Genomic DNA, 16,664 nt, shown 5'->3' on the forward strand with positions numbered 1-16,664 from the left:
ATTAATTTAAAATGCATCATTATAGTGGCGCTTATTGCGGCACAAAAATCATTTCAAACATCTTTCAAAATAAGTGGCCCCAACATAACCACCCCTCATTGATTTTGTAACATTCTGTTCAAACAGTCTACGATTCATTCTCAGTACTTCAGCAGCTTCTTTGTTCAGTGGGTCCTCAGGGTTTGGTTCCTATAACAACAACGTGATAATGTAAACAATGACAGTGTTCTACATACCACAGTAACATTTGTGACCTTATAAGGAAAATTATACTATATATAGATATTTAAGCATGAATTGCACATGGTTAGACATGGCACACTTGTTTTGCTAAATCAGATTTTTTGTTGGATTACATATACCACATTGTGGCCAATAAAAGGTTGACTAGTTGTTACTGAGGGTGCCCTACTGCGAATTAACACCTTGCGCTGTCAGCAAAGATAAATGGACACAAAAGAGGACACAGGTAAGTCCATGAAGCATGGGTTGTACGTACTGTGGTATGTCAAAATGCACTTTTTGGCCTAAAGCAACATCGAACAGTGAAAAAACCCAGTCCGTAGCCTCAGCCATTGAAGGCACGATTCAGTCCGTCAGTCAGTAGAAAATTCTGTTTCAAAAAAATTGTAGCAACCTATTGGAAGTATTTTGGGTCGTACTAGGTTATACCTAACCAATACTGCCAAGGCACCAGGATGATATTGTGAAGCTGTTTTTTTTGGGTGATACTAAAAACCCAAAACTCCATGATCCCTAATTTGTACAGTATGATACACATGCTGATCAATATGAGAACCCATGGACCCTAGACATCCTCTATCAACACAAAACATGCTCTGTACACACTAGAGGACCAGTTGTGTACCATCTCTTGGATGTGACATAAACAACTTGTGCAAACTTCTCTAAAGTATTTGAACAAGATTATAACCAGGTTTTTACCATTAGTCTTTTCCTTCACAAAGAACAAGCAGTATAAAATTTTACGGAACGTGTTTTTGCTATTGAATTCATTACCTTTGCAAGTGTTACTGCAATAGGATTCATCACATTAAGTTTGCAGGAAATTTCGTCCTGTAACACTTATCCAGTAATTACACTCGAGTTCTTGCAGATCTGGCCATATGAACAACTACTAGTGTATGTGTAGTAAGAATGTGATGAATGTTTATGGGGAAATTTTGCAATAACAATAAGGCTTCTGAATCCTGCTAGTCAGAACATTGTGAAACACTTCGTTTTAAAATTAATATATATATATACATATATATTGATTATGCTAGTTTGTTCACCTTTTTGATTATGCATAGCATAGCCATGATATACATGTCATGACCATTCCATTATAATTAATGGATATAATATTAGGGGACTGCTTTACTAGAGTATTTCAACCTACTGCTGTATTGAGTTTTGTAATAGAAGATCAAGAGGTGTGGTCATCTTGTCTCAGCCACATGATGTCATTAAGGTAATTAGTGAAGTGTCCTGGTTTCGAGGCCTAAAGGTGATTTACACTAATACAAATGAGAAGTATCCTGATCATTCACTAGTAGATGTGTTCTAATTAGAGTGGTCTAAAGGAGTGAATGGGATCATGGAGAAGTGTCTTTGTATCTTTAGTCTGTACACACTATCCCACTTGTCAACAACTCAGGTTGCCTCTTATGCATATAACAAGAGCTAGGGAATGTACATGTCAAATAACAAGTGCACATTGACAATAATAAACTTGTGACTACTTAGATGATCAATAAAATGGTACTAGAATTGTAGCGATGAAATCAGTTGTACAGTTGTTGTACGTATGCTTCAGTTGCCAGGAATACCACCAGAACAAAACTGTCAAGTCTACCAGAAGTGTATATACATCATAGCAACATTTCAGAATGCTTTTAGCATGACAAAAAAATTGTTTGAGGCTCAACAAAACATTAACCTGAGTTGAGCATCTCAGAATACGTTCAAATCGTGCCTTACCCAACCAATTCCAGCCCATTTTGTTTTGTTATGCAGCCAGATTCAATTAAAATTTACTTAGAGTTGTGTCGTGGTTAGAAGGTAGTATGAATGGGATGTAAAACTAGCAGTCACAAATGTTATGGCAACTTTACTGGTTCACCAAACACTGTTACAGACGTTTACTGTTGTTGATTAGTAGTAGTCATCATACGATGTTATGGATGATGTCACGAAGTGTAAGGGAGCAACGCAAACACAAAATGAAAACTGCCGACACAGGAAGTACTCTTGAACTTTGGAACAGTGTGGGTAATTTTTACCCAAAGTTCATGCAAAGGAGAAATGTAATTGATTTGTATATTTATCAGCCTCATTTAAATCACAATTTGAGGACATCTAGACATCTGAGTGACCAAGTGAATAAGTAGAATTCCTAAAGAAATGACTTTCTTTTGAAGTCATTTGGAACACTTTACGAACATGCATTCATTCATTCATTGAGTTTTCTATTTAAATTCCCACTTTAGTATATGTCACATAACACAGATCATAGATCACAGAAAAAGCTCTTTGTCAGGCTGACTGAAACAATACAAGCTTCTAAGAAGAAGTGGTGCAATAGTTGTCAAGTATATCAGTAGCAGCACCACTGTCCTTTAGCCAGTTTACAGAGTACAGAAAGTGTTCTGTAGTTTTAGCCTGGGAGATAATGTAGACAAAAATTATCTAGATACCTAAATCACATAAGATAACCCATTTGCTTATCGAGACAAGAGTAGTGAATCTTTGTAAATCAACCAGTCATATGGAACACTTGTGGAAAGGTGTCAAACTAGTTGATAATTTTTTTTGCTTAATAACCACTACTCAACAAATATTTAAAACTGTGTTTACAAAACAGTCCTATGATGTCACATCATTATTAATATTATTGAAATCGAAAGGGTGGTTACCCTTATCAAGATATAGGTTTTACTATTTTCACAACAGCTGTACCCTAATATTAATATCATATAGTAGGGTCCACAATCCGAAAAATCAACTTTCACAAATCAATCTCTCTACCATTGTGGGATGTTCATTGTAGTACCTCATTGCTAGATCCACCATGAAACCAGAGGCACGGTTGTTGTCTTCACAGAACTATTGATTTTAGTATTTCGTGAGATGCAAAAATTATTTTTTAAATTTCGGGCTCCACACAAAGAACAGGATAGAACTTGCTGCTTAGCTAGATATTATCTAGAGTTAATGTAGTTAAAAAGTACGCACAGTAATAAGCAAATGATTCACTGGGTTCCCGGCACAGGGTTGCTTTCTCTCAAAAAGCAGAAAATGAAACACAAATTTTTGAATTCAAACTGCCCTACCAGCCAAGACAAGAAAAGCCAACTCTTCCTCATAGTAATGTGATAAGGTTAGATGCATAGTCTGTCTATGCTGTTAGTTTGGAAAGGATCTGAGACTTCTCACCATCTCGGTGAAGAACGTCAAAATTTTCGTGCGTCATTTCAAGGGATTCTCTCAATGGTACCAAAGTGCTTTCCAGTACTTCTGATGCCACACTGGTCACTTAATTTTGTTTAAAATGATGATAAATGATGGTTCAAAACGTTTGGTAGTAGTAGTAGTAGTTGGTGTTTCTGTGATTTCATATGATGTAGTATACCAGCAGCTCACCAGGAGCTCCATCCAGCTCAAATAAAAAATGAAAGATTTTGTGCATTTTTCGGTTTGTTTTGCAGCATAATGGTGATGTAGGGTGATCTAGTGAAGATTTGAAGCTGCTGTGGAGCGTGAGAGGTGAAGTCAAATTTGGACGATTTTGCTGCCTCCCTTGATGCATAGCTTAGAGCGAGGCGTAGAAGCTGTGAATGAAATAATAATTGACAACCGCTGCTACCAAACGTTCAGGGGCATCTTTTGCCATAGTTTTAGTCTATAATTGATGATTGTTGTGGCTGCAGAAGCGCTGGAAATGGGTAGAATTCGCAACACAATTCTTTGATGCTGCAAAAAATTTTGATGCTCGTCACCCAGATGGTGAGAAGTCTCAGATCTTTTCCAAACTAACAGCATAGACAGACTATGCACCCAACCGTATCGAAACACTATGAGGAAGAGTTGGATTATCTTGCCCTGGGTGGTAGGGCAGTTTGAATTCGAAACGTCGTATTTCTTTGTCTGTTTTTCAAAGAAAGCAACCCTGTGCAGGGCACCCAGCAAACCATTTACTTATTTCTGTACGTAGTTTTCAACTACAACAACTCTGGATACGATTTGGCTAAGTAGCAAGTTTCATCCGGTCCTTTGTGTGGAGCACGAAATTTTAAATATAAATCTTGCATCTTGTGAGATACTGAAAATGATATTTCTGTGAAGACAACAATCGTGCCTCCGGTTTCATGGTGGATCAAGCAATGGGATACTACAATGAACATCCCACAATGGTAGGGGGATGGGTTCGTAGAAGTCGATTTTTCGGATTGCGGACCCTACATATAGAGACTAAATCTGAATTAGGGATTACTATATCTGCAGACAGAGACAACCTATCTTTTTTCACAACATTTTGATCTCCAATTTTTCTTCTACTTGTTTTTACAATGTAACTATGACTACTGAACCCACGCATACAGTAATTACGCTTCATTTTAGCCTGTTACACAGTGTTACAAACAAAGAACACTATGAGAAGTGTCTCAACAATTAATCCAGTTGTTACAGAAATACAAACAATAAGCATGATTGATACAGAGAAGCCATATTTGTGATCGCAAATTAACACCTTGCATTTGTCAGCGAAAAGAACTTCGAAATAAAGGAGGAGAAAAGTAAGTCCATGGCGCATGTACATACTGTGGTTGGTGATAAAGCATGTCAGGGGATGAAGTGATATTGAACAGTGAAGAAATCAAGCCTTATTCATTGCTTGTTTGAAGGCATCAGTTAGTTAGTCAACATTTTGCTAAATAGGAATTTTGATAGAAATTTGTTGGAAGGGTTTAGGATCACTCTGAAGACATTCATGGGCTGGGATATGTCTACCGTATCACCAAGCTGGAACAGTGAGGCCGTGTGCTGATCATTAGTTTCTTCCATCCCATGGACCAATAACTAACATGTTATCTGCAACCTGTGTAGCTATATAGCCTAGTTTGAGGTAGCATTGTTAAGATGCAGACTAGTGCTGGGACGAATGTGAAAGATTCGAAGCTTCGTCCGAATGTTACATAATTCGAATAGAGATACACGTGATTCGAATCCATTATGAGTCACGTGCGCATTGTTTACAACCGAGTAAAACGCCATGGCATCTGGTTCAGGCGCCAGCTTGGATTTAGGTGACCCTTCCCGGCGTAATGGGTCGGATGTGTGGCAGTACTTTAAGAAGGACGGGAGCAGAAATGTTATTTGTACTCTTTGTAAGGGCAAGTTTGCTTACCATGGCGGCACGTCAAATTTACGGGACCACCTGCAAAGAAGCCATTCCACTGTGTACGCTCGTAATTCTGGACAGCCCAAGATTGATTCAATAATGAAAGTACAAAAGTGTAGCCCAGCGCGTGCGAAGATTCTAGACAACCTGATAGTTGGACTGACCGTTCACGATTTACGACCAGCGAGAATGGTTGAAGGACGGGGATTTCAAGAGCTAATGGAGTACTGTGAGCCTGGATACACTGTACCATCACGGAAACATATCAGTAAGCTTATGTTCGATCGATACACAAATGGAAAAGCATTACTCACTGACAAACTTCAATCAGACGCATTCTCACTCTCCCTCACCACCAATATATGGACGAGCAGTTCTACAGAAGCTTACATTTCACTTACTTGTCATTTCCTTACTTCACAGTGGGAATTCGTTGATTGTGTACTTGCTACAAGATCATTTCCTGACCACCACACAGGAGAGAACATTTCTTCTACTATAAAGGAGGTGCTAGAATCTTATGAAATTGCTGACCGTACAATCAGTAGTATTGTACATGATAAAGGATCAAGCACGAGACGTACGGGCCACTGATCTGTTGCGAATTGAAAAAGGATGGGCCGGAGTGAATTGTTCAGCTCACATCCTGCAACTTTGCATTAATGATGGATTTAAAAATAATACATCTATTGATAGAGCTCTTGGTGCTGCCCGTAAATTAGTAGGCCATTTCCATCACAGCACATTGGCAACAGCTGAATTATACAAACAACAGTCTCAAATGAATATGAATCAACAAAAACTCAAAATAGATTGTACAACGAGATGGAATAGTACTCTATATATGATTCAGCGTTTAGTAGCTAACAGGTAGCCAGTTTCTGCTGTACTTTCAGATACTACCATTACAAAAAGGCAAGACCGTACCCTCGATCTCACAGCTCATCAGTGGGTTTTACTGGAAGAGTTAGCTAAATTGCTTGAACCATTGGAAGTAGCAACCGTTTTCTTTTGTACAGAAAGAAAGGTGTCAATATCTTGCATTTTGCCAATAATGCATAATGTGTTTACTAGCATGGACAGTGAGGAAGGTGATTCAGCAAGTATCATTGCATTCAAGACAGCTGTTAGAGAATCCATCATGAGAAGGTGGAGCTTGGATGGAATTGAACCGGATTCACCACTTGTGTTAGCTGCTGCATTAGATCCTCGATTCAAGAGCTTGAAATTTCTTACAGATGACTTGAAACAATCAGTCAGAGAAGAGCTGTTGCAACGGAAGGATGCTGATTGTGGAAACCCCACTTTTCAGTGTGTTGCTGTCAAAGAGAAGGCGCCATCTGAAACTCCCCCTGCAAAAAAGAAAAAAACAGCATTGGATATATTGTTAGGAGATGACAATGACTCAGAGGGCTCTGAAAATGATAGAACTTGAAGATTTTTTGCTTGAGAAGTCACTACCTCGTAATTCTGATGTAATGATTTGGTGGAATATGAACGAGCACAGGTTTCCAAACCTAGCTAAACTTGCTAAGGTTTACCTTGGCATACCTGCTACATCTGCCTCTTTGGAGAGATTGTTTTCTAAAGCAGGAATCATAACAGCTAAGCACCGAAATTGTTTAAAAGCCAAGAATGTTGAAGCCATTGTTTTCTTGAACAAAAACTCAAAGTTTCTTAACCAGTAGGCAGTGGTTACTTATTAGTTGGCTGTATTCTTCAAGTTCTTAAGTTGTAATTATGTATAGTTTTGTATAGTACCCTTGACTCACTTACAGCTTTGAAACAGTTTTAAAAGTGTTTTGTTATATGAAATGTAAGAAACAAATAATTCGAACATTCGTTTACTTTATTTATAGAATATTCGAATGTAGAAAATTGACATTCGTCCCAGCACTAATGCAGACATTGTGTTCCTAATGCTGTTGCATCATACAGTAGGATAGTACTGTATAGTAGGGACCACAAAGAAGCAAGTGTGGCCGACAGGATAACATCACCCAAAAACAATCTCAATTTTCCCTGATGATGATGAGGCAGTCAGTATTGGTTAGGTAAAACTAAGCCCAAAAAAGTTTTCAGACTGACCTGAAATGCTTTCAACAAGTTGCTACGGAATTTTTAAAAAGACTTTTTAAATGGAATTTTCTACTGACTGACTGAGTAACTGACTGATGCCTTCAGACAAGTGTGACTCGATAACGGCTAAGGCCATGGGCTTGATTGTTTCACTGTTCGACATTGCTTCAGCCCAACAGATGCCTTTTGGCATACCGCAGTATGTACAACGCATTCTTCATGGACTTACCAGTGTCCTCCTTTGTGTCCCATTCATCTTTGCTGACAGCGAAAAGTGTCGATTTGGTGGTAGCACGTGATGGTTTCCCTTCGTAACGAAAAAGTCTGTATTTTTCATAGTGGCTACTTTGATAGCAGAGGTGCTTTTCGAACGGTTCTTGATTTGTACTGCTGTGTAACGGGTTGGACGTAGCCGACAAAGAAGCATAATGGATACTTCACTTTTCAGACAATAATTGATATAACTGGGGCGCGTGACACCATTTCTTTCTTTCAGTATGCATGGATTGCAGAGGTGCTTTTCAAACAGTTCTTGATTCAAAATGCTGCGTAACGCGTTGAGCATAGCTGACAACAAAGCGTACTGGATACTTCACTTTTCAGACGATAACTGGGGCGCGCAGCACCATTTCAGATGTGACATGCGTGGGTTCACCAGTCACAATAATTATTTACAAAAGAAGTTAACAAACAAGTACACAGAAAATTTGGAATTTTCAACTAGAGTAGGGACCATAGCACATCGATAGAAGTATTGAAACAAGCTGGAGTAGTGCATGATATTAAATCACAGTAAAACAATAAGTTATAGTTATATCCCGGTACGAGGGTGATATCAATGTTATTACACGAGTCCGAGGCGGAGCCGAGGACGAGTGTAATAACAATAATATCATCCGAGTATACGGGATATAACTGTTTTATATCCCAGTGCGCGGGAGTGCGCAGAAGTTTACGGATAGTAAATTAAGTTCCGGTTTGACTTCCTGTCACTGTGCTCAAGATTTCGTCCGAATTGTGTGGAGATTCTACTTCGTAGCTACAAGAGAGACCTTACATACTGCCTACAAACTGTAGCGAAGGGCGGTGTTATGAAGCAGTGGTTCCAGGTACGATTCGCCTTCGTCAGAAATTGGTATGGTGGTGTCGCGTGGTGTGCAAGAGAAAAATAAAGACCAACAAGTAGCTACCATAGTCCAAGATAGAACGATGAAGCTAGAGGAAGTTAGTTCTTCACCATAGTGACCGTTGGGAGTGATTGCTGGAGCGAAAATCGTCACGGACTATTCTTGACATTTGTTAAACTAGCTATCACGGTATTGGTAACTTGTAGTGTTATTGTGTAAAGGATTAACAGTTTTCTTGTAAGATTTAGGTAGTTTTAAGTGCTGTATCGGTGTGTTTTGTATCAATATTTCCTTATTTGGCTCTTTGTTCCATTGGTAAACAATGCCATTCGCGGTTATTATGATGTCACGAAAGAGACTGAGTGGCTCCGCAACAGGGTGATAAGTTAGTTATCACTGGGTGATAACTAATATATCGTACAGTAGCAGCACCGCTCTGTCTAGCTGTATGGTAGTTATAACCCAGCGCGGCGCTTTGATACTCCCACGCACTGGGGTTTAAGAAGTGTTATATCCCTACTGTGCAGTTCCATTATGGTATCTTAAGCACAGTAGGGATATAACACTTCTTATTTTTTTACTGTGATATAATATTGTGCACTACTCCAGCTTGTTTCAGTGCTTTTTATCGATGTGCTATGGTTTCTACTCTAGTTGAAAATTCCAAATTTTTCTGTGTACTTGTGTACTACAAACTCTGATCAGATTCAATGCTGTACGTGTCAACAGATCTCTAATAATATTATGCCAACATCACAGGAAAACCTGGGATAGTTAGGATACCACACCAACCTCGGGATCAACTTTATCCTAATTAGGTAACTTACTTGTGCAATGCAATTGCCACACTTGTAGGAGTGCTCTATTTAGTGTGACCAAAACAAGTGTGATTGATCTAGTAGTCTAATCTATCTCATAACATGTTCTTCATAGACTACTAGTGTGAATACACTATTATAGTTTGTATTGCTCCATATTACTCAATTGCTTGTCATATCTTCTGTTAGACTGAACATATAACAACTATTCACTAGTGTAGGGTTTGTGCAAATAAAACGAAAAGACTGAGGGAAAACCAAAGTATACTTAGGACAGTAAACTAGATTAGTCTAAATGTATTGATCAGCTGTTTTACTATTGTTGTCTATACAATTTTTATAGTCTAGAAACTGTTTCGTGCATTTCATAGCAAGATGCGCTAGTGCTAAAATGGACATGCCCATAGAAGTCCTGTTTTTAGGATAACTGGATTGTTCCAAAACTATTTTGCATTTATTGGACAATTCTGGATAAGTGTTTGCTGTTAGAACAGTTGAGTTAAATCGTTCTTCGAGTTGAAATCTATTGCATTACAAATATTGTACATCAGAGGAGACAGGTGGTGACTACCCTCAACTGTTTTATCATCCCAGATGAGTCATGGCGCACATAACTACATATTCGCACATAACTACATATTCGTATGGTCAACACCAAAATGCACAAGAAAGAAACTGTGAAATGGCTATGGATTGCAACTTGACTGGGTCTATGGAGTGTAGGGCGGATCCTGTTGCTTGTTAGGGTTGGTTTTTATTCTTATAGAATGAACACTTCTAGATTGAGCAGATGTGTTAACAAGGTACATTACCTAACTCTATTGAAGCATACTAACCACCTAATAGAGTAGTGGACATTATGAAACCAGCCAAGCATGAAAGTGAAACATCAACCACCTTCAACCAAAGGAAACAATTTTAGTATTAAGTTCCTTCAACAGCTATGCACACACGCACATTAAATACACACTCACTACTGAGGACTTACCAAGAACAGAAACTGTAGTCCGTATATGATGGAGTTTATGGTTAATACTGGCTTCCAATCCTCCCTATATATAATGACACAATACACTTCTCCCTTCACTACAAGTAGATACCTTAATATATTGAGACAGATGTTCCCCTCTAGGTCAATATTAGGGTGGTATACTTGAGTCTCACACTTCACTTTTGGTGGGTCGTGAGGATAACCTTGTCCTATCTATTGGCACGTTAGTATAGTGTGTAATGTGGTGAGGTACTTACTTGAAAGTTAAATACAAATCTTCCATTTCTGTAAAATCCCTGTATGAGGTGTGGAGTTGTAGTAATGGTATTAGGCTGTTAAGTGATAGATTTACCTCATCTGGCATAATTATCAGCTTAAAATTCAACAAGTCATCAGGATTTGCGAACTCCATACGGCACGTCTTGGGCAGATTCAACTCTGCCACATCTACACCGGATTATAAATATGTCACTTATAACATGACGTGGTGTACCTTTCTGAACTCGTAGTTGAGCGGCTGAGGATTTCTTAGCGGAGGCCTGTCCCACGCCTTCTTTACCTTGTTGTTTCAGAGAGAATATTCTAATCATCGTCCCCACTCGTGTTACTATCCCCCGCCGTGCTCTTCCTTAACTGTCTTGTTGGCCCTTTAATTAGAATATTGGTTATGCGCCAGACAGCTAGCCAATCAGGTGGTTCGTGATGGGCGGGGTTATGGGGCGCTAATGAACAGGGTAGGGGCACGTGTTTGTAGAAATTGACCCATGGCAGTATTTGGACTAGTGGAGAAGAGCTAGAAGGGTGAAATGGCTGCGTTAGCTTGCGTGACGAATACCCACTACCTTCGCTTGTCAAAGCAGCGGAAGAGAAGACTGAGTCAAGTGGTAGACGCCAGTGAGGCTGCTAGAAAGGAAGCCAAGCGTTCACGCGTCAAACCCAGCAAGTCTCCCCTGGGGTTATTTTTACTCCTACCATGTGAGATGCAGTACATGGTCCTGGAGGAGATGGACTTGAAGTCGCTTATTGCTTTGAGCTTGACCTCGAGACAAATAATGTCACTAGTGGAGAACTACTCTGTATCTACAATAGGCTGGAAGGCCATTCTTGCTAACTTGTCATCTCCAGAAGATTTCAGACAGCTGGGAATACTGCAGAGATTAACTGGTAGTTTCTACTCCAGCAAGAAGAAGTTAAAGACTGCAAAACTAGTCCTGGAAAAGGTAAAAACTTGAATTGTTTGTTTGTTGTTTAAATACATACAATAAACATTGTACAGTTGGACACCACACACAGGACAATGTGTGAGGTTAATGGATGCCCTTATTCGTACAAGTGTTTTGGAGAATTGTTCAGTGTGTTTATTAATGGCTGGGCTGAGTGTGATAAGAAAAGAGCATTCACCTTGGTCTACACCATTGCTAACGTCAAGGAGAGGCTTGATAGAGTGTTGTCTTCACCTGCAACATTCTTATCTCATGAAGCTGATGTGAGGGCCTTACTGAGGAGTTTGTTCTTGGAGAAGAGTTCCTGTGAAAATGACTATGGCTTCTGGCTAACTATGATACTCAAACCATTACCACTGACTTATCAGTCACAAGTGCTCTATATCCTAACTGCTCCGACAGATTCGAATGGTAAGTGAGTAGCATGTGCATGCATGTGTAGTGTATTTGTGTGTGCATGCATTTTGTACATCCTTTTCCTTGCCTACACACAGGGTTTGTGTCATGGACACAGGAGTGTGGTTGTTCCACACTACAACACGAAAGTTGTACAGTACACTTCACTGAACTATCCCGAGCTCTGATGATACTATATAGTGATCGTTCAGAATGGAGTGAAGATGATATTATTAGCATTATTGATGAGATGACCAGTAAGTGTTGTTGCTGTCTGTTGAATCACTGCATCTACCAATGTTATTGTCAGGTTATCCCAATGAATGGTGTTTAGAAAATGTTGCTCGGCTCTTGAAGGGTTGTGGTCCTGAAATATGTAAAGAGATGTTTGGTAATCGTGTGATCAATGGTCGCTTGTCGGAGGCCTGCATCATGGCATACTACTTGGCACAAGTGTGTGTCAGCTCTCAGGATGAGACCAGTACACACACCACCTGTTGGTTCATTGATGTGTTACAACATGTCATATCACTACTACCAGCTAAAGATAAGAGCAAATTTGCTGCAATGTTTATGAACACATGGAGTGATTACCTGTCAGCTTTATTTGAAGATAATGCTGAAGATTTAGATGAAGCAGATAGGTCTGATTATCGGCATGAATTCAACTCTGGAATAACATCACTTACTAAATTATCAGCTGTGCTCATGTGTATGGCTTTAGAAGCCTGACCCATCTCAAATCATCAGCATTTGATGCTGAATAATCAATATTGTACTATATTGAATAACTGGTCCCCATAGAATGGGGATTAAAATGTCTATAATGAATTTTTAAATATTATGTATAATTCATATTACTTAAAATGATAAAAAAAAATACTTAAAATACATAAGTATATATTAAATAATAATTACCACCTAATTTCTTGGGGGTACTCTGCTAGATAGCTTCTTTAGACAGGGTTCTAGAATGACAGCTAGTTCCTCAATACGATGTTTAAATCTTGCTCTGTCTTGTGCCACCTGTTCCCAAGGGCCACGCCTGCATGCCCTGTAGGCATAATCCCATGCAATCATGTGATGCACTGTAACTAGCTGATTGGCTGGTTTAAATGACACCCTCTTGCACTGAGAGGGCAACTTCACCATTGGAATTTCCTCATCAACACTTTGTGCATCTTGTAAGGGACAGGATGATGGTTTAATAGCACAAGTGGGTGACCAGAATGTACAGCTCTGAAACTCTTCCCATAACCCATTATCCTCATCTTCATTATCACTGCAGTCAAAGTCGTCATCACTAAAATTACAATTACTAACATCAGAGAAGTCACTGCTTCCTTCAAATATTCCACTCTCTTGTCTGTGTACTTCACTGAACAAGGGGCTAGCACTATCAACTCGACTTAGTTCATTGTCACACAATTTGTTGTCGGATTTGCAGCCCAGGTCGGTGTATGGCTTGTTCGCCATATATCTCGATGTGTAAATGACTCGCCTTTATGATGTGTAGTTGATTTCTGGAGGTCTCGCTGGGAGTAGTCACTGTGGTACTGTGCTGGGGGAACAATGTTGGACAGCAATTGAATAACAACTAGTTGACAACTGTAGTGTGCTCCTCGCTGTACACTGCCGGCAACAGCCATGAAATAAGTTAACAATAAACGTCGAAAACTATCTGTCTCTCCACGCACGTGGTAGTTCCTAACTAAATCCTTACTCCTTCACTAGAGTGTATGACTTAATTTCTTCACTTTCTTGTAGCGCTGATCAATCTGTTCTATTGGAAGTGCAAACAAATTCGACGATTACTTAACAGTCAACTTTTCTGAGAAATGTGTAGTAGCGGAAACCAGACTAAGGATGACGAAATTCGTTTTTTTTTTGTTCGCGCTAAAAGCTAAAAATGCCACAACCAAAAGTGATATGTTACTATAATTAACACGATCAGTGACGTCACACAAAGCATACTTTACATTCCATTGCCAAAGTGAAAGTAACCCATCGTGTCCTTATTTGTCCTTGTTGATGTAGCATAGAAAACAGGTCATTCTGACTCAGCTATTATTATAGTAGTAGCTAACTTATGCTAGCTGCTGCTTTAGCACATACAGCATGGCCTCAGCTCAGTGCTTTGTTTTCTTAGCTACCCACTAGAGGGATCTACAAGGAGGTAAGTTGGAGGTGAGTCAGAAGAAGATGAAGAAAGAAAAAAAAAAACAGACCAGAGCAGCATGACTTGATCACAGACTAGTGATATGGCCCAGCAAAACATATTATTGCCTAGCGGTTGCTGAATAAACTGACATCAAGCCCATCATCAGTAATCATATAATCCATGCATTAGTTGCTATGGTCACTAATGGTAGTTGTGTTGTGGTTACACTGAAATCATATACTATACACCAGGAACATGTTATTCATGTGCTGGTAGTCATTGTGTTATGATAACTAACCAGAACACACACATATACCATACAAATGCCAGTAAAAAATTGTTGCAAGCTATAATTATTTTCTTTTATATAGCTTGTGTGTGTGTGTGTGTGTGTGTGTGTGTGTGTGTGTGTGTGTATGTGTGTGTGTGTAGTGTGCGGTAGAACTTTTAGAAGGGAGTGTAATAAGAATAGATACAAATGCCAGATGAGAAAAGGAAGCCTGTGAGTGAGCAAAGAGGAGCCGTTATGTACGAGATGGTTTAGGAGTAAGGGTGGCATGGCAGTACATAGATGAAGTGTTTAACCTGCTGTCCCTTATGGGACAAGCGTGACAGATAGTCGACAGCTTTTTCAACAAGACAGGTGTGTGTGCGTATGTGTGTGTGTGTGTGTGTGTGTGTGTGTGGGGGGGGGGGGGGGTGAACATAGCTAAGTGGTTAGGGCGTCCACCTGGTAATTGAAAGGTTCCAGGTTTGATTCCCAGCTGGGCTACTTTGGTGTTGTTGTTGTTTCCTTGAGCAAGAAACTATACTCACATTGCTCCAGTCTACTGAGCTGTTAAAATGGGGACCTGGTGCCAACTGGGGAAGCAGCCCACCCAACTGTAACATCAATGGATGCCTGGTATAAACTGGGGAAGCAAATGCCCAACTGTTCATGTCTCGTATAGCAGTTGAAGGTCCAGATGAGACTTTAGGTGCCCACACCTTCACCTGTGAGACATGGTACAGTCTCCTGCAGGTTACTAGTTCTGCGCATGCCCCAGAAGGGCATGCCTCATAGCACCTGAGTAGCACACAGTTGCCCCAGTGCTGGCACTGGGCAGCATGACCGCTTAGCGGCAGCTGAAGGCTTTGCTTTTGTGTGTGTGTGTGCGTGTGTGTGCGTGCGTGCGTGCGTGTGTGTGTGTGCGTGTGTGTGCCAGTGTGTGTGTGTGTGTGCCGGTGTGTGTGTGTGTGTGTGTGTGTGTGTGTGTGTGTGTGTGTGTGTGTGTAGTACGTAGTATGTGTAGTGTGTAGTGTGTGTGTGTAGTGTGTGTGTATAGTGCATAGTGTGTGTGTGTAGTGCGTAGTGTGTGTGTGTGTGCGTGCATGTGTGTGTGCGTGCGTGCATGCGTGTGATTATTATATGTGAATACATTATTTTAGCCAGTAGTTTAATTTTATTTAAAACTTTGCAGTGCTGCTTCACATGATGGTCCACTGGTATCCTGTGCCAGAAGTTATACATGAAATAAAATAATTACCTTAATTATGGCTACACCTTAAGTACAAGTGAGAATTACATTGATCAAGTTCTCAGGTGCTTGCTACAATTAACATAAGTACACAAGAAGGAGTAGCTATAAGTACATTTGATAAAGTTTGACAGAGAGTGATTCCAAAGGTAAGTATGTAGTTCAGTGTAAGAACAATGAGATCAAAATCAGTGACATGGAGGTGATTCCAAATTCTTGGCAGTCTGTTGAAATAGAAATTTCTGCAGGCCGGTGATGTTGTCTGAAGACCCTGGTTTGATTCAATTTAGCATGTTGAGCAATTCTAGTAGCAAATGTGATGTATTTTGTGATGTCAAAGCCTGTGTGAGGTGATTTGTAACTCTTGATGAAGAACATGAGTCAGTGTGTAGCTATATATGCTAATGGTATAACTAAAAACCGTAATTTGAAATGAGTCTGGCTTATAGTCACTAGTGAAATGTTAATTTATTGTGTGCACATGCATATGAAGAATTAAGTGCATCCATGTGTAGTAGCATTTCAGTAGCGGGGGCTGGATGGGCTGGAGACCCCTCAACTTTCAGATGAGAAGGGCAGAGCTCCTGCAACAATTACCTTGTGTGGCATCACAAGTGAATCACGAGATTAAATATTGTTGTGGTTTCCAAACTTGCAGCCATGCATGCATGCATAATGGAAGGATTCATCATATATATGTCATTATGATAGCTGAAAAAAATTATAGCAAAAGTTCCACCTGTTTTCTGGGGAGGGGGGCATGCCCCCAGACCCTAAAGGGAGCATGCTTTGCACGGTGAGTGTGCTTAGCACACTGTTGTGATCACTGCAACCATGAACATCCTTACAAGTGTCAGCTCAAATAAGTTTGAAATCCCCCCCCCCCCCCCCCCCCCCCAACTTTTTCACCTTCCTCCGCCTCTGGATATAGCTAATTGTGTGTTCACA

General features: G+C 39.9%; 2 protein-coding genes across 2 annotated transcripts; one reads left to right on the plus strand and one right to left on the minus strand.

Annotated features, from left to right (window-relative positions):
- Nucleotide 1: 1 nt before the first annotated feature.
- LOC136262316 (NEDD8-conjugating enzyme Ubc12-like) lies at nucleotides 2-11,104 on the minus strand. The gene is made up of 6 exons (XM_066056537.1): nucleotides 10,913-11,104; nucleotides 10,772-10,866; nucleotides 10,677-10,715; nucleotides 10,529-10,632; nucleotides 10,417-10,480; nucleotides 2-189 (listed from the first exon to the last, which is right to left on the minus strand). Exons 1-6 carry the CDS (start codon nucleotides 11,007-11,009, stop codon nucleotides 49-51), a joined length of 540 nt encoding a protein of 179 aa, XP_065912609.1. The 5' UTR covers nucleotides 11,010-11,104; the 3' UTR covers nucleotides 2-48.
- Nucleotides 11,105-11,136: 32 nt separating this feature from the next.
- Nucleotides 11,137-12,886, plus strand: LOC136262315 (F-box only protein 47-like). Its single transcript, XM_066056536.1, has 4 exons — nucleotides 11,137-11,639; nucleotides 11,696-12,053; nucleotides 12,137-12,295; nucleotides 12,349-12,886. The coding sequence occupies exons 1-4, from the start codon at nucleotides 11,226-11,228 to the stop codon at nucleotides 12,768-12,770; spliced, it is 1,353 nt and encodes a 450-aa protein (XP_065912608.1). The 5' UTR covers nucleotides 11,137-11,225; the 3' UTR covers nucleotides 12,771-12,886.
- Nucleotides 12,887-16,664: the final 3,778 nt, after the last annotated feature.

This window comes from Dysidea avara, chromosome 7, assembly GCF_963678975.1.
Source record: "Dysidea avara chromosome 7, odDysAvar1.4, whole genome shotgun sequence".
NCBI lineage: Eukaryota > Metazoa > Porifera > Demospongiae > Dictyoceratida > Dysideidae > Dysidea > Dysidea avara.